At 42.1% G+C, this 19,073-nt stretch overlaps 1 protein-coding gene across 3 annotated transcripts in view; it reads right to left on the bottom strand.

Moving 5' to 3' along the window:
• The window catches only part of CACUL1 (CDK2 associated cullin domain 1), a 48,383-nt gene extending 29,660 nt beyond the window's left edge, over positions 1-18,723 (bottom strand). For all 3 annotated transcript variants that reach the window (XR_003529657.1, XM_027655258.1, XM_027655259.1), the window contains exons 1-3: positions 18,352-18,723; positions 12,717-12,843; positions 8,560-8,662 (exon numbers count right to left, since the gene is read on the bottom strand). Coding sequence is in view for 2 of the 3 variants with exons in the window: in XM_027655258.1 (XP_027511059.1) it covers positions 8,560-8,662; positions 12,717-12,843; positions 18,352-18,643 (522 nt within the window). In the remaining variant the exon portion in view is untranslated. The remainder of the gene's footprint in view (positions 1-8,559; positions 8,663-12,716; positions 12,844-18,351) is intronic.
• Positions 18,724-19,073: the final 350 nt, after the last annotated feature.

The following is a 19,073-nucleotide window of genomic DNA, read 5'->3' as shown; positions in this document are numbered from 1 at the left end:
AACAAAGAAAACAAAAACAAAGAAAACAAAAACAAAGAAAACAAAAAACAAAGAAAACAAAAAACAAACAAAGAAAACAAAAAAAAACAAACAAAGAAAACAAAAAACCCAAACAAACAAAAAAACAAAACCAAGAAAAAACAGAGACAGAAGCTGTCTGGGCAGTGTGTGATTTAATCCCATGAACAGACTGTAGGCAATGTATCCCGTCTGCCACTCTTTTTACAGGGGACATTAAGGACTCATCTTTTTCCTCCACTGCAGATTAAAACTCTGCCAGCTCACCTCACAAAGCCTATGTCCCAGCAAGAGAGACATTTTATGAGGGGACAACAACTGCACACCCAGCTGCCAGAGTCCTTTCATGGAAGGATACTGGGAAGCTGTTACCACCACCACCACCCTGCAACCAAGTGGAAACAACTGCTCTATAGACAAAGACAAAGAAAACCTAAGAAAGGTTCTGACAGCTTTAGAGGAAGCACTCACTAGTGTCAGGCAAATATCAGGCCTTGGTTTTAACCTCTGCAAAACAGAAATTATGGTGTTCACTGCTTCATCAGCATGAAATGGCACCTTTCGGTTTTATTCTCCTGATAGCGCTTCATGTCAAGTCTCGACAGTCAAACCACTAACAGGGAAGGAAAAAAAAAAGCAAGCTTGACAATCAAACTCGCCTCAACTATTGCTTGACTTGTAAACTACCAAAATAGCCAAGCCAAGGGGAAATCAATAGTATTTTCACAGCTCATCTCTGAATTATCGTAATCTGGGGGGGAACAGAACCATCTGCTGCTGTTCATCCTGGTGTTACCGTGCAGCTGCTCCAAACTGCCACACTGAAACCAATCACTTGTTTGAGCACAGAAACCTTCTCCATATCTCTGCATTAACATTTATAACACAGTAACTGGATTAGCTTTACATACACTACTTGAATTTTATAAACTAAAAAGCAGTGCACGGCATCAAATTCATGAGTAAACAGAAGTTGCTGCATTTTATTTATTAAATGGTTATCACTAGAATACAGCTTCCATTTAAAATCTTTACTTATTCAGCTATAGCTATTACAACAAAAAAAACCCCAAACCAAAACAAGAAAAAAAAAAAACAAAATCAAAAACCAAAAAACCAACAACTGCTTAGGTTGACACTTTTCACTCCTGGTCCTAGTCCAGAAAAAGAGAACACATACATTCAGCTGTTTTAATTACAGGGGGAGGGTCAGAATTAAGCATGACATTTACTTCTTACAACTCCCCAGACACTATTAAGTCTTTAAATCTACTCCTATCTTACCTGAGGGATCTATTACAGAAGCTATTCAAAGAAAGAAAAAATACACACTGATAGCCTAAGGTTTTCCAGGAAGGAAGAGGATCCCTCGTTCCTTCACTCTTCCTCCTCAATTCTATCAAAATGTTAATTCAGGGTTTTGGGGGGCTTTTTTTGGCTGTTTGTTGGGTTTTGGTGTGTTTCAGTTTGTTTGTTTTTTAAGACATTCCATACAGGGAGACAGCTTAAATCCTCCCCTACATTTGCTCTCATCTTCCACTCATAGGGTCAAGAACAGTTTTCCAGCAACAACTCTTCCTGTCTGCCCACAGGTTGGGTTCCTCAAACTGGGATACAGTTGCATTTGCTTATCATCTTCAGCTTGGCTGGGAGTCAACTACTTCTTAGCATAAAAAACTATGGTGCTGTTTAAAAGTTGATAATAAATCTCCTTACACATCACCGGGGACATCTCAGTACCAAGAGAAACGAGAAGTAACAGGAAAACACATTTGAGAAAGGATGACATGCAAGATAAGACACAGTCAAATAAAACAAGCAATTGGAAATCCAGTATACTACATTACCCTTCCCTTATTTGAAACCTAATATCTAGGCATTTCAATTAACTTGTGGTCAAGAAACTATACAAGAAAATGATGGGGTTTTTTTCAGCTTGAAAAACAGTTTGAATATTATTCTTTAACTGAACACATGAATGAAAGCAGAAGACGTGCTGCTGGCTCAACACAGCTCAGCAACGGCTTACAAGAAAGAAACAGAGACAACAGTGCTTGAGGAACACACAGTTAATCTGTTTATGATTTGTCTGGCACAACCAGCAGTGTACTGAGGAAAGTTTACACTCCTCGGTGGAATGGGCAGTCCCATTTTCCTGGGAACACACTCACTGCCACGATGGCAGCACATGTGCTGCAGCATCCCTCCCACACCTGCCCAGTGGAAAGGGGGCATGGCCACGACCACACAAATTAACCTGTTATTCATGTGGGTGGTGTGAATCTTCTAAACTAGTCTTTGTTCTTCCTTGAGAAAATTTGCTTACCTTGCCTTAATATAGGTGATGCCCAGGTCTGCCTCCTCAGACAGGGGATTATTGAAACCTTTCACAAAAACCAGCCATCACACTAAAGCACAACTCCTGCAAAGGCTGACTGTGTCTTCCTAGTCCAGCCTGCACTCAAACCTGTTCAAAATGTGCAGGATCATGACATACCCTCACCTAACTGTCTTACAGCAGGTTAGCAGATGGAGGCCATGTCTCCATTTCCACTCTACACGTCTGTCAAGCAAAAAGACATTGTATCTAAGAACCATCCAAACTCTGTTTAGTAGTAAGGTATCTTCAGAAGCTTTTCCACCTAACAAATGCATATTAATTTGTGCTGTATTTACTTACAGCTTTCTGTAAGTGTATCAGGTCTTGCAACCCCAGCATATCTAGAGCTGCAGGAATACAAACCTTTTCAAAAAGCTGCAGGCAAGGATGCTTTTCTCAGGTTAGCTTGTCATGGCAATGTCATTTTTAATGGCAATTCTGGCAATATGGTGACCCCTGTATCTTCTTCATTCAGAAGCCAACATCCTGATGGCCACACAGGAAGATACAAAAATTTCTAATGCTTCTGGTTTCTGCCATCTGAGTTCAAATATGATCTGATTCAGTTCACTGTGGTTCACAGCAGTGAAGACTTTTTTCCACACACAGTTAATCAATGTTTTCCCAGCAAAACTGATGGATAAATGCCTACAGCTACAAATGTTGGAGGTTTTTTTCCCTTTTAAGTATTATGGACCAGATGAATGCCCAGTTTGAGCCCTCTCTTTGAAAAAATGAACTGTTGATATTAACAAATCACCCCAAAGGACTCTAAGAAACACCAGTGATTTACATAATTAGTTTGAAGAGCCAGGAAATGCGAGTTCTCAATTTCCATTCCCCACCTCTATTTCTGATCTTCTCTAAAGGCAGAACATAGAGGAGGCAGATTTGTTTTCTACATGAGCCTTTGAGAAACTACTTCAACTTTCAAAATTATTTCAGGGAATCAACTGATTTCAAATTAACAAGAGCTAATTTCAGTGTTACTTCTATGCTCCTTGAGATGAGCATGACTTGTGAAGTGGGCTCCCTATATTTCTCATTTAGCTACCAGGTCAGACTGAGCCCACACAGTGTAATAAGAATGGGCTTCTTCACCAGGATGGAGCAAATAACTTGGCTTCCCATAAGTACATGACTAAAGTCTAATCATACCTTTATTAGCAATCTGATTTACTAAGTTTTCACGAAAAGCAGCCACAAATGATGTTGTCAAAAGCTGTATTTTACAGACTGGCATAGCTGTTCAGCTACAATATAGCACTACATAAAGGTAATATAATCATCAGTGTATCTTGGAAGGAAAGCAAAATACACCTATGAAATAATCTGGTGTAAAATAAAAGTGTAAATATCAAGAACTGCTACGAGATGGTACCCAGTACATAACTGCCTACAGTGAGAAGTTCAGTTTTACCAGTCCCTCAAAGCACTACCTGGATGCATTCTTCTACCACCCTGACTACATACAAAGCTCACAAACGTGACGAGCCACTTCAGTTTCATTACACAACTGTTTGTAAGGGAGCTGAGAACCTCATCTGAAGTCTGGAATAAGGAATTTGTATTAATCAGATTAGTGCTTCAGAAAGAGCAGGGGCAGGAAATTACAGGCTCCTCACCACTGGATGAAAACTCCATATAAACACAGGGGACAAGAGGAAAGTAAATGTGAGACAGAAAATAAGAAAGGAAAAGGCAAGGAAGGGACAGGTTGTCCACACAGATATTGCTAACCTGTATCTGAAAACAGATGACAACTGACAGTGATGTGCTCCAAGGAACTCAGTTCCCAGAGATCTGGCAGTCCTCAAAGTAGTGGAGTGGCTTTGACAGTAACCTGATGTGGTGGTTAATCCCCCTTTGAGCTTCCAGGACCACCATGGGCTGCAACCAGCAGCTCCTCCTGCCTGGGGCCTCTCAGAGCCAGCCAGCTCTCACGTTTGCTATACTTGGACCTCAGCTGTTGGTCCAGTCCAAGGCTAAGTTTGCTAAGGAGGTCCACTCTGAATGTTGTGACTCAAAGGGAGGGTCTCCCTTATTCCTGTCTGTCCTTACCCTTTTCCTATCCCCAGCCTCCACACAGATCATTTTTGTTGGTTTTAGCTTTAGATTGATTGATTTTTCTCCGTGTGCTTTACCCCTGCAGCAGTGGGTGAACATGGCCAATGAACTTTGTCACACTTTCACTTCGACATTAAACCCGTTTTTTCCAATACCTTTCCAGTGATTCTTTGAGCACCCTAAAACACTCATTCCCTTGCACACTGTCCCAAGGAAACAACAGGAGAGATGATATTTTCATACACTGCACCAACTGGTTTGAGAGCTGACCAGACAGAAGGCTGAGAAGTTGTAAGGATTAATATCAGACAGGAAAACTTGCTGGCATTGCACAACAAAGACTCTAAATCTGCAGGTCCTGGGGCCAAACAGCAGACATGCAAATTATCTACCAACACCAGTTCAGCCATGTTCATTGTAAAAAAACTATGCAAAAAAATATAGTTCTTAATGAAAAAAACACACTACCACAAACAGAAAACAATAGATCCCTTTTTCTCTTTTATCTAAATAAAAAAATGCAACATGACAAATAACTGATTTTCAGTTCTTGGTCATTTCGTAAAGGAACTTGTGAAATTATTTTAACTAAAATGCGAATATTCCACTGCAGTTGCACAAAAAAAAGGTACTTTTGTAACAGGTCAGCTCAAAGCCACAGTGCATTTTGACTGTCAGTGCTTTGAGTACTTTCCAGTGTCTTTTGCTGAAGAGGTGTGTAATGGGTAGAGTACCTGATTTTAAATGACTTTATCAGACTACATAAGAATAAGTTAAGCCAGTAACACTACTGCGTAATGCAAACACAGTTTTACTCATTTCAAAGGGAGGTGTGCTGAATTTGAAAGCATATGCCTGTGTATCTACCCTACCTCATACATCTGAATGACTCAGCACTAACCCACAAAACCAGCTGACATTATTTTGAACCACGACATAATGAACTATGTCTATTATCAATAAAATGTTTCCAAGTAAAGCATCTTAGAAAAATCATCTGTATACTGCCTGTGTACTTCACAGACCAAGACAACAGGAAACAAGTTAATTTGTGTCTTCTGCAGCCACACATTTCTATTTTAAGCAGACAAAATCCCAAATTCCAACCAACTCAAGAATTAGGGAAATCTAATTCTCAATTACTGAAAGCTCCACATGGTGAAACTCAGTCTTAACTAATGCAGAGAAGCTGGTCAGACATTGACTGCAGGGAAGCAAGGCAATCCTTGCTCTGACTCTCTCCTTAACAGTCTGAAGAGAGGATTATTTACTTACAGACATAGTAATGAGGGAGCTCGAAATGTCTTGGGATATAGGAGGCCCCATATCAAAAAGCTGATGGCCTAGTGACAAGCAATTCATCTCATCTAAACATCCTATTATTCAGTAAGCACCACTCACTGCTTTTCACCCAGTGTGTGACACACAGGGAACACGTCAGCCCATCCGTATTTTCACATCAGCTTTGCCACCACTGAAAAGGAACGTTTTTGAGGTGCAAATCTGCAGAGCAAACCTTCAGGAATGCACGAGGCAAACACACACCAACACTACATGGGTGTCTTGCAGTCTGGAAAGGCAGAAGTCACACGGGATGACCAGGGACTGTTTGAGTGTCCTGGTGTGACCATGGGGCCAAAGCACAGTTCCTGGGACATCCAGCCCAGGACACCCGAGTGCCACCACTCTGCTGACTCCAGCTGGGGCCAGCTGAGAGCTACACACACAGTTTGGGGAGGTGTGTGAATAAATACATATACAGGGAGCTTCTGCAGTGAATGCCCCACAGAAAGAAGCCAAACTCCAATAAGATCCACACAAGAGCAAGTCTGATCAGTCCTCTGAGATGCTCCTGCTTTTGTTGTTTGGTATCTGAGTTTTACTGCTTTTGCTGTTGATATCTAATTCCTGTAGGAAACAGCTTGGTCTGGCACTTTGGTTATATGCAGATATTCTGCAACTCACTTGCCTTTAAATTGTTACACTTCTACACAAAGAAGCTGCTTGGCTTGTCCAGAAAAAGCCAGTTCAGTTCATAATCACGTTTTCTCACAGAAACCAGCATTCCTGCTTATACTGGGTTACATTTGCATTTCTGCATGTAAAAAAAAAAATACTTATCTTGCATCAAGACACACCTTGCCAACTACACAGAACTCTGCAATTCACTTAAATGTTGCTGGCAGGTAGAATGAGTTCATACTAGAGAAAGCAAAATATCACATATCGTGCATTAAAAGAATTTACATATATAGGGGTTTTTATTGTTTGCCAGCATGAACCAGAAACTTCCAAACAACCAACATTTACAAAGTAATTTGTTGTTGTTGCTAAAGATCTGGAACTGCATTTTCAACATAAATCCCGAGTGACTGAATGTCACCAAAATGTATTAAGATCAAAGAAGTACCAGGATAATAAAATACATTGCAGTAAAGTTATTTCCTAAAAGCAAATTTCACAACCCACAGCTAAAAGTTTCTTTAGAGAACAATTTTGTGAGGCACACGAATTTTACTTCAAGCAGCTCAAAAAAGATCTTTACCCTCCAAAAGCAGAGTCACGTTCGTGTCAGACAAAACTCATTAATAACACTCAAAGATGGTATCATGTCATACTACAGGTGTGTCTAACCTACATAAGGAGCCTTTTGCAAGGCACAGATTGCACTAAACAGTTGTGTCAATTATTCTTTCACCAGGCTGATGTTCAGAAGGCAGCCTTGCTTTTAGGTAGAAGCATTTAACGCTCCCATGTGCCAAAGCAAACTTTCAAAGGAGCTGCCTCAGTTCCGGAACTTTGGAGGAAACAATGAAGGACTAACACAGAGTAAAGAATTTGGGGTATTCCCAAATTCACAGCAAAGTAATGCAGCATATTACCACGGGATGTATGAGAAGAACTGGCCAAACCTGTATAGCTGCAATGAATCACAGTTCTCACAAGAAAAATGTACAGGCTGCACCAGCTTGGCAGAACCAAAAAAGGCTTTATTTTAAATACCATGTTCATCTACTCTAACCAATTTTTACAGAACAGTGAGGCTGTCATCCCATAAGGAACAAAGAGAATGTAAAAGAGAAAAGAAGAAAGAACCTAGCTCAAGATATTTCAGTCCAACACCATGCCTATTAAATGCTGGGTGGTTATTTCTTTTTATAAGGAAAGCCACAAGAGGAAAAGAGTGAAACCAAAAGGACACGAGAGAGATCACAGTGCTATGGGAATGCACATTTAGCCAGAAGTACCTGAAGCAGTAAGACTGCTTTTGACTGACAGAAATTAATTATCAATGTGTTAGAACCACTGAGGGAGCTGCTGCAGTTTAGGGTTCCTTTGTATTTGGCATCTCTACTTCATGCACTGCAAGGCAGTAGAGAACTCAAACATCTGTTCTGGAAGTGACAAAAGCTGTAGGGAAAAAAATCAAACAGTGTTGCTGCTACAGCAATAACAATTTCAGGTACGTGCCTGGAGATTCCAGCCTAAAAGGAATGTTCAACAAGGAACACACATGAAAACAATCATGGATGCACAAATAAGATGCAGAGAAGGATAGGGATATACAACATTAGGACTGCTGTAAACCACTGACATCTAGAGATAGGCAAGAAAAATGCAGAATAAACTGTAACACAAAACTTCATATGCAATAATTCCTAATTTATATTTCACAATCCATATTTAATGTTATCTTTTCCTTTTGTGGTGCACAAGAACCATGAATAGTTTCCACAGACTTACACAGCAATGGCAGACATTGATCCCACGTGCACAAATCATGTTTGGCTGAAGTATTTACATCCCAGATTATGCTGTGGATTTCCCATTCTCTAGGCCTTGATTCTAAATTGCATATTCAAGTTTAGCCACTGCTCTCCACATGGCTCAGGTCACCAGGGCTAAGGCAGTGCCACACAGCTGGATCTAGCAGTTGGTATTCTGACAGCCCAGCAGTGAATGAAGTAGTCCCCAATTTAGTAAGCTACTGTAAATCAGTCTTAATGGCAATCTCCTCCAGAGGCCACCTACATGCTGTTCTGGTACAATCCCAGATCCCAGGAAAGACAGAATTAGATTGTGCAGCTTCTTACCTGCAGCTCCTTTGAGACTCTCTCTAAGTGGTTAGTTATCTTTTTTATTAGGTCACTATACATCTGCTCCGAATGCTGCTGGCATACACACTTATACACACAACTGCAGAAACAAACACAGGAACAAACAGTGAACCCACAGCAGTTTGCAAAGGAGGGTAACAGACTTCAAAATCATTTGTACAAGTTGCAATTTAGAGGATAATAGAGTTAACTGAGTGATTACTGTACTTTTAAATACAGTCCTAAGCTCAGAATGAGCTCCAGCAAACTCTAATGTCTCTGGAAGCTCAAGGGTGTCCATCCCATTCCCCCTCCCCAACCTCATTTTTACTCACAATGAGCTCTCCTCACAGGGCCACTCAACAGCACATTCCTAATTCTGGCTTTTGCCTCTCCTATGTAAATTAAGTACCCATTAAAATAAGCAGGTTTAATGATTGTATGAATATTCTAGACAAGCAGCCATAGAAGTTGCATCAAAATCCTGTTAAGTTTTAAAAGGAAATAGTAAAAGTTCTAAAATTACAGACCCAAGCACGTTACTCCATTCTTTGTTACTTCAATTCTAAGAAAATCCTACACTTTTATAATAAAGAAAGATGCAGAAAAAAAGCAATAAAATTTTAATTCCACATTCCATGGCTTGGTTGTCTTAACTCTGGTGTTCAGTGTTACCTTTGTTTTTTAAGAACGTTTTATTGCTCTCATACTGCAATATAACATCTGCAAAATAAGGCTATTTATTGAAAACATATTTACAACCATTGCAAAACAAACACATGTATTACTTTCAGCCAGAGGTTATTGAGGTAGTCATCATCACCGGGACTAACACAAACACTAATCTGTACCAAGCAGCTTTTACTCTTCTTGAGTGTTTTTATTCTTTGAAGTCAGCATTTTGAAATCTGTCAAAAATCAAGAGGCACAGGAAGACTTCACCTGGTGTCTTGGGTAAATCCAAGACTTGAATTGTCCAGGCTTTTAATGGCCCCAAAAGCCTAAAGCTACAAGACAGCAACACTGTGTCTCTGTAGGGGAACTATGACTCTCCAGTTCTCTACTGAGAAGGTGGGACAAAGACAGGTAAACTACAAAGATGGCATCAAAGCAACTGTGGGCTACTGAAATCTTCTAATGCAAGGGAGAGGTTAGGCACCAACTTCAAGCCTTCAGAGACCAAGACAATGCTCTCATTCAACAATTGCAACTCTCAAAGTCTTTTGGAGGAAGCTTTTACAAGTGAATTAGCAGTAACTCTAAGAAGTCTGTATTTATTGCCTCTGACAACTTCAAAGACCCCAAAATACAGAATTCATCCCTAAGCAAAGTCTGCTCATTTGGTAAACCATGCTATTTCTTAAAAACCAAAAGACACCCCACAGCTCTCCCATTATTATATTTAAAAAATAACTGAGTATCTGCAATTTGATATTATTTAAATAATATCAGTCAAAGTTGCCCTTTTTCTTTCACACAGAGTCTACCAATAGCAGATTCTATTTTGGGACAAGCAAGTGCAAAAGACATTTTGCTATGATGCTTTTGGTAAGAGTCAATTTAATTTGGATCAAAGAGAGAAACACTGATAAGAAAAGCAGACTGGTTTTTGTGATCTCTCACAAATCAGCCAGCTGAGTAACCACAGCAAATGGTCAGATGTTTGTTTGCTCCATAACTAACCAAATACAGCCACTTCCACAAGCTGACTGCTTCACTGGCATGTAACAAACTGAATTTTAAAGTACACTTCTGCTTAGTGTTACACACACTCTTGCTGCACCTACTTCTGCAACACATTCTGTAACCAAACACCAGTCTCTGTATGTGCAGGGTGTGCTTACATCTTGTTTTTTGTGTTCACTTCTATTTAGAGGCTCCTTCCCCATTTTAAGATCCTGTTTTCAGTTCCTGATTGTGGGTTGATCCTGTTAATCATCCTCACCCTGCTATTAACCCAAAAGAAGTCACCAGCCTGTCAGTTCTGCAGCATAACCCAACACCTCAGGAAAAGGAAGACCCCAGAAGGACATTGGAAGGTAAGCACTAGACAAAAGGGATGAATATCTGATATCTCTCAGTTGTCCTGAGGAACAGAAAACTGCCAGCCCTGCACCTGGGAGCCAGTGGAGCCTGTCAGAAGTACAACCTAAATGTTCCCTTTCTCCTTATGTCAACATTTCCTTCACATCTCTCTGCCAAGATATCCAACATTTTATAACAGGAAGTGACTGTGCACAGGCAGGCTTTGGACTCAAAGCTGAAAACAGTCATTAATGACACTTTGATACCTTACAGGTGAACTGATCCATAGGAAATATACCTTGGAAGTTACCTCCTACCTTTCACTGCTGGGGAGTAGCCACGTACAGTTATCACTGACCATGGCAAATGTAACAGTTTGGGTATCTAATAATGTATTTTGAGTTTGTATTATGGAAACCTTGATTCCTTTACTCAGCACGAAGGTGACCAAAAAACCCACTGTATTTTCACCTCAGTTTTACTTTAAAAAAAAGAATATATGTAGCTGTTTGAATCACTTCAAGAAACATCCTATTTTTCAGACTAAAAAACTGGTCTAGTTCTTTAGTCTGTTATTCTAGCTCTAGAAGAAGTAGAGAGGATCTAAACTCCCAGTCTGCTACAGACTCTCAATAATACTCCAAGCAAGCATCCTTATTAAACTCATTTAAAAACAAAATCAATTTTCCTTCCCTTTTCAACCTGTCTTGTCCAGATTGTCAGTCAAAGGAACAGCCTAAAAATATATTAAAAAAAAAAAAAAAATCAATCTTACGATTGGAAGAGACTGCGTCAGAATAATTACAACCAGACACAATTTTTAAAAGAAAACTGACATGCAAGGTTTCCCAGTAATAGTAAACTATAAAAAAATCTTTTGTCTTAGTAATAGTAAAATACGTTCAATAGACACCCGTGCATTGGTACAGTCCTGCATCAGGTGTCCCAGATTTGTCAGGGTTATCTAAGAGAAACCCCAAACCCATTATGTATTCAATAAATAAAACTTCTGAGGAGTAAAAAGGTGACAAGGAAGGACTGCAGTTATCTGCAAACCATAACTAGGTGTAGATCTACTCAAGGTATTAAACCATTAATTTTGCACATTTGCTATATGTCAGAGATGACTTTCAAGACATGTTGGCTTAACTCTTATGAAGACTGTTTGCACACTGGGGATTTCAAGCTGGGAAAGGATTTTGATAACTTGCACCAAAGCTGTCTCTCTCAATTCAAATGACCCTCTAATTATTTACACACATGATGATATCCGAGTCCTGATAATAGCAGTTCCAAAAGTCTGGAGAGGAAAGAGGAAGTTTATTAAAGTTTTCAAGTGGAACTAAGAGGAAAGACTGAACACTTGCCTTTCTTTTATCTGGTTCCCTCATCCGAAGTTTCAGACCACAGAGGCAAAGTGGCTCAGAGCAAGTGGGCACGAGACAACAGAGGTGAAAGGCTCTAAGAAGGGCAGTCAGTGACTGAGCTGGCAGCATTATTTCATAGAGTGCAACACTGTGCTAAAGAAAACCAGCACAGCAGTGCTACTATAGCTGTGCTGCTGGCAAGGGCCAGTGCTTTTAACAGCACCTTGGCCAGTAAATGCATCAACAACCACCAGTTTCCATCCTGTTTACCAACACCCTGAATACACCTTTCCATCCTATTTACCAATACCTTGAATATTTACCAATACCTACAGAACAAAAATCTCCATTTCAGTAAATCTCTCCAGACACTGCCAGGTCTCTAACACATTTAGCACTTTGGTTTGGAGCAGTGGTGTGATTTGGAAGCAAATCCCCTTTGAAGGAAGGGGTGTTGAGTCTTTGATACATTTCTTATTATACTACACTAAGCAGCTGTGGTGGAGCTCACTGTAATGTCAGTGCTCCAAGCACTGATGCATTTTAATTCTTTAGGATTTATTCCTGTTAACATGGGACAACAAGTTATGTATTTATTAGACATTCATTCCGACCATTTAACAATATTTTATTTCACATAATCTTCCTGCTTTCCTCCTCAAGGTCACAAAGTAAGACATATGCATGGGCTACAAGATAAAACAAACATTTCACTTTAAAGAAGAAAAAAAAAGTAACACAGCACTTCAAATATCTCCTTACCTGTATATTTGTTCATAGGAAATAGGGATGTAGTCACCAGGACTCTGAGTTAAAAGCTGATCTATGGCACTGTCCAACTTTGGCCAATATGTGCTCTTATAGTCTTCAATTGTTATAACATTCATCACTGCAAGAAAAGAGACAAAACTGTATTTAGTAACTTCATCTAAAAGATTAGAAGCAAGTGAATGCTCTGCAATTTCGGATCACACCAAGAAGCTGGCCAAAAAAAACCGGGAACAGCTCACTTCCAACTAAGAGAACCTCATCTAAAACTCAAGCCCAGGCTTGAATTTGTACCTCTGTATTTACAGAAAATAAAGTAAAATCAGAAAACTTGCCAAATCAGTGCTTGGATATTTCTCTGGGGCTCAAGTAGCAGGAAAAAACAAATTTCTGGGATTTCTACCATGACAACAACAACAACATAATAATAATAATTCATTTATTTATGTTAAAAGAATAGCTCAAATTAATAAATTAAGCAACTTTGTGGCAGTCTACAATCAAAACTTAGCACAGGGTCCTCACACACAGGAGAATAAGCTTTGGTCAAGACAGGCAGTTTTTTAAATCCTCCTTCCCAGCAGATTTATTAATTTCACAAGTCTCTGGTGGGACCAGCAGATTCCCTGCTCTGAAAGCTGATGCAATTCCCTCTCCCTTCAACTGCAGTTAGGCTCCCAGGCAACTTTTTTGAATCCCTATTACAGTTCCCCTCTAGCAGGCACGGTAATATTCCTTTTCCAGATAAGAATCAACACAGGGGAAACCAGGAGGTGTTTGAATTAGCATTCCCCATCATTCCCTGATCTTCCTCCTGGCTTCCCCACTGCACCTTCTTGCCCAGGTGGCTCGGTGTGCCTTCACAGCCACAGAAGGGCTTCAATCTCTGACTTTTCAGGGAGGATTTCTGAACTAACCCCACGTGGCTCAGTTCCAACAGGTTAAACACCTTGTGTTCAGGGCCATCTCCCAGGACTGCCTTGCTGGCTTGTCACACCAGCACAGCTTCACAGCACCCACTCCAAACAAAGCCCTCAGCAACCCAGAGCACAGCATTTACTGCACAGCAAAACTACCCAGCCCAGGAAACCTCAAATCACTCCTTCATTTGAACTCCACACGTGGGGCTGGGCTACATGGAAGAGAGAATAAAGATACTTCTCACCCCACACAATCTAGTTTAGACACCACACCGAAAAGAAACGTTTTTTGCTAGGGCTGTGCAAATGTAGATTCACTGCTGGCTTTGAGGAGCAAGATCTCTGAATTTGTATTTTCACAGGAGGCTGAAAGGAGCTGGGTAAGTCACTTTTGGCAGCATTGTGAAGAGCAGTTCTAAGAAAATACAGGCAAACCAGTTAACAGACCAAGCCTTGATTTAGGATTTCCATGTATAATCACATCTATGTTAATGTGGTTTAGCATATTAAATGAGCCCTACTAATTTGAAAGAAAGTCGTCACGTAGGAATTCAGAACACTGAAAAATCATTTTTAAGGCTGTTGAGATGTTAACTTTTATTTTTTTTTTACAGTATGGACAAAGAAAGAAGCTGTAGACAGGAAGGCCTGCCCATTAGACATGCTGCACAGGTAAAGGACAAAACACTTCTAAGAACAGCCCTGGGAGACTTGCATAGAAAATACTGAAAAATTCACAGTGAATTTCAGATAAATCCTAGAAAAGCTTCACTCATTCAGAAGTCTCTTACAAGTACTATGTAATTTGATTTCCACACTACAGTTCTGAAACTGAGCCAATCACAATATTTATATAGCTAAAAGTCCAAGACTACACACTGAACAATCACTACTTTTATTCTTGCAATCCAGAAAACAAATTACTTTAAAATTTTAATAACTGTCACTAGTTAGTGAGGTCCCCTTTTCCTGGCAGTGCTTACACACAAAAAAAAGTGAAGGATGGCTTAAAGTAGGACCCTCCAACTACAAACTCTGCCAGAACAAGTTCAAGACCAGGAAGGAATCACACAGATCCTCAGCAAGAAAAGACAAGGCTGCATCAGCCTTTTTTGCTTTTTTTACTTTTCCATCTTTTTAGGATGCCATGCTTAAATGCTTATCCCTGCATTAGGTACTCGAGAGGTAAAAGGAGTTGCCCAACAGCTTCTGTTCCCAAATCACAAAGAAAGATTACTTTCATTTTGTTGAAATTTCGCTGGTTTCTGGGAAGTGATACTGATATTCTGTAACCAAATATGCTAGAATGCACTATTTTATCCAACAGCAGCAAGTTTGGGGTGGGGGTGGGAGAGAAATCAGCCTGATAAAACAGAAAGGAAGTCAGTATTTTCCAGAGAATAAAAGACTTCACAAGTAAAGCTTGAGCAGCAACTGCTGCTTTTCCATATACAAAAAAAGTTCAAAAGAAAAAGTGTTTAAGTCAAATGCAGCAGTGAAACCAGTTAAGTAAAAAAGAATATGCATGAGCTTCCTATCATAACCTAGATATATCAGTATCATAGCCATAAGTGAAACACAGCCTGCTCCAAGCTACCAAATTCTTTGATATCAACTTCAATGAAAAGAATGGCAAAAGCCACTAAGATTAAAAAACAAACAAACAAACAAACAGACCCTAAGAGCAGGTATATATCCCCTTGAAATTGATAATAACACTTTACACACAGCTCAAAAGAGATGCTGAAACACTAATGGCACAGGATGTGAAGAACAGAACATTAATTTTAGAACAAAAATAACTGACTTGGATGAGACAAGCTGAAAAACTACTCAACACACTTACTATGGTCACATATAAAAAACAACCTTATCTATAGTTAAAAAGCAAAGGGACAGAGCAGGATGGCTAATCTGACCTACTGCCAAGTGTGCAGACATCAGTCTGACAATTATCTGTCATTTATTCTGCCTATAAAAATTAAATAAGCAGCTGAGCATCCTTCAGAAGCCTCATTTCACAAAGTGACACATACGACACTTTTCTGCTTTATTAGCAGCGCACCCTAAAATCCTGAAATATTTTGTCAAAGTGTGCAAACTCTTCAGGCAGATGCCCAAGGTTAACCTGCAGACCCTGGCTCAGTGTTTTCCTTTTTCTCAGCCCTCATGCTCACGTTTACACAACAGATTTTGCTCTCCCCCCAGCCTGACCCATCCCAGCACACATTAGCGAGTTCAGGAGTCTGCCCCGTGGTTGCTTTCAATTCTGCTCTATTTTTATAACGTGTTTCTCAGCCTGCAATAAGACTGGTTAGAAAAAGGAACTTTCTCTTCCTCAGCCCATTTGCATGGGCAGGAATACACACACTCACTGCACAATGCTATGTGCAGGGAAGGCAAGAGATTTCAGGGATGTGCCAGTGCACACAGCCACATGTGCCTGTCCTAAACAGGCACTGATGACATTTATAACCATCCTTGCTTGAAAAGGATGTAAGAAACAAGAAGAAAACTCTTCACTTTTCACAACAACTGAGTTATGCTGCAATTACTACTATGGAAGAGCTTTTCTTAAAGTATTTAAAGTTCTTACTCTCCTTTTCTCCCTCGTGGCCCTTGAAAAATACTTTTCATAACATTACAGCTTTATAAGTCTGTAAATACAACTGAAGCTGATCAACTGTAAATATTTAGTTATAAGTTTAGCACAACACTGAAGATTTTCTTAAGTTGCTTTAACTAGAAGAAAAGCTATTACACGAACTATGCACTATTCTATCTGATTTTAGCTCTCAGTCTCACCAAAATGTCAAGGAAGGTGAACTGGATTTGACCCTTTGGAAGACATGAAGGATGACCTGTCCAGGACAGCCTCTGCATCATGAAGCAAGCAAGGCACGAGTCCTTGCTCATTCACCTGCAGAACTCCCTTGTGCAGCAGAGAACAGACAAGGTTCCCATCAAGCCTAAGAGTGACAATCAGCTTCTCTACCCGTTCTGTCATAACTGAGACAGAGCAGCAGGAGGGGATGCAGCACACACATCATACATTTACACCCAAAGTGACCCTTTCCTTTTTTCTATACCTGAAAATTAAACAGAGGATATTAAGGGATCCTCTGTCAGAGCCAGGATGAGAACAGGAAGCATCCCAACTCAGCTCCTGTACTTCCTCAGTCAATACTACTTCACTAGACTTGTTCTGTTCACTTACATGTCTCACCACGACCATCCAAAACACAAAATTCTAACATAAATTTGACAACTTTGTACTGTGCAAGAGAATTATTTTTCTTTAAAACAATACTTAACATCAGTAAGATACTGTGTTGGGATACCAATTCTGGAGAACTCCAAAACCACACCCTAAGCAAAATCATGCTCTGCAGTTTCTTCTCCCCCTCAGACATAAACTGTGGATTAGCTGGAAAGTCACCTTCCCATCTGGGTGGAGATCCAGCTTGAAAACCCTTTTCATTCTGAAACAGAAGGAAAAACTAAGATTCTAAATTTCTGGATTGGGAATTCAAGAGCCTGGGTCAATGACATGTCACTGCAATGGTCTCAGGTGTTCAGAAGCCACCCAAGTACCTGGAGCCTGACAAGCAAGGCGCACAGAGTGCCAGGGAGCTCATGGAGTCTGGGAGCCCCAGCTTCAAAGGAGTCAGGCTTGGCCATGTGCCTAGAGCCACGAGAGCCAGGCTGCCGGAGGAGCAGGGATCCAGAAGCCTGAACTTCAAGCTCCTGATCAGCCCGACAGGTGAGTGAGCACTGGGGAAAGCAGGCAGGACAAAGGAAGAGAACTGTGCTTCCCAGCAAAGTTTTATCATGGCAATTACATAGTTAGGAATACTTCTAACTACCTAAATCCAAGTTTTCCAATAGTCCCTTAGAAAACAGGGCCTATTTTGCCCACAGAGGTGACTTATGGAAAGAAAAGCAGAACTGAAACGTACAGCAAAAAAAATCTTCCTTTCCCTCAACCTTAGCTCAGCAAAACAATGGAAAAGTTTGCCATTCCTACTAAAAGCTCCATGCAAAGGATGTTTAGGAACCCTGTCCCTGGAGGTGTTCAAGGCCAGGCTGGATGTAGCTCCAAGCAACCTGCTCTAGTGGAAGGTGTCCCTGTCCATGGCAGGGGTTTGGAAGCAGATGAACTTCAAGGTCTCCTTCCAACCCAAACCAGTCTGTGATTCTATTTTGGGGGTATAAATTAATGCTCAGTTGTTCTCACCAGACCTGTACAGACCCATTTTAGCTCTCAGTCCCAACAAAGTCTCAAGGAAGGTGAACTGGATTTGGTCCCTTTGAAAGACACGAAGGATAACCTGTCCGAGACAGCCCCTGCATCGTGAAGCAAGCAAAGCACGAGTCCTTGCTCACCGGGGCAGAACAGCCCTTCCACGGGCTCTGCACACAAACAGGTCTCTAATTCACCTCGGGGTTTTTCAGACAGAAAGAAAAAGCTTCAGGAAAAGCAAAGAGAAAAAGCTTCAGGAAAAGCAACAGTGCCAAACCCTGCCCAGCTCTACCGTGACAGCAAGGCAGGAGAAGTTGGGCTGCGGGCAAGAAGCGTTATTTTCTCCTTCCAAGGCGCCTTAACCCATCTGATTTCGCTTCGAGAAGGCTCTCGGGGCGCGACCCGCGCAGGGGTACGGCAGAGCCGGGGCAGCGGGGCAGAGGGGCAGCGGTCGCGGGTCACTCACGGAACTTGGACGTGGAGGCGCTGATGTTGATGGCGGCGATGGCCCCGGCCGCGCCCGCCCTGCCGGCCGTGCCCGCCGGCTCGCAGCCCCGCAGCCCCCCGCCGTTGTGCTCGGGCCCCGCGGGGCGCGGCGGCCCCGCCGCCGGCGGCAGCAGCCGCTCCTCCAGCAGGTACCGCCCGTAGACGCCCGCGCCCCAGTTGTTGTGGTTCTGGTCGTCCATCATGGCCTCGCCGCCGTCCTCCTCCTCCTCCTCCTCCTTCATGCCGTCCTCCTTCATGCCGTCCTCGTCCATGGCGGGGCGGGGTCAGCGCCCGCCGCCCATGCCCGTCCCCACGGCCGCCGCCTCAGCCCCGCCGGGCTCGGCCTGGGCCCCAGCCCAGCTCCGGCCGCGCCGCGCGACACTTCGCGGCGCGCGGAATACGGCGGGAACGCCGCGCGGCGCCGCCGCGGGGCACGCTGGGGGATGTAGTCTGCCGGGGCGGGGCGATGGAGGAGGCGCGGCCGGAGCGGGGTCCGTCCCTGCCTCCTCCCCGCAGGGGGTTCGCGTTTGCCGGTTCCTCGACGCCAGGGAGTTTTCCCCAGGGGATCTTCCCTGGAGCGCGGCCGGTCCGGCAGGGCCCGCGCTCTGCTCCGCGCTCTGCCCCGATGGGAGCGCTGGGCCCCGGGCCGACAGCGCCCCCTGGCGGCGCCCGGCGGAGACCAAAGGCACCGCTGGAAAGGGG

Source organism: Corapipo altera, unplaced genomic scaffold, assembly GCF_003945725.1.
Source record: "Corapipo altera isolate COAL_440 unplaced genomic scaffold, ASM394572v1 180, whole genome shotgun sequence".
NCBI classification, from domain to species: Eukaryota; Metazoa; Chordata; class Aves; order Passeriformes; family Pipridae; genus Corapipo; species Corapipo altera.
This window is presented reverse-complemented; position numbering and strand designations above follow the sequence as displayed.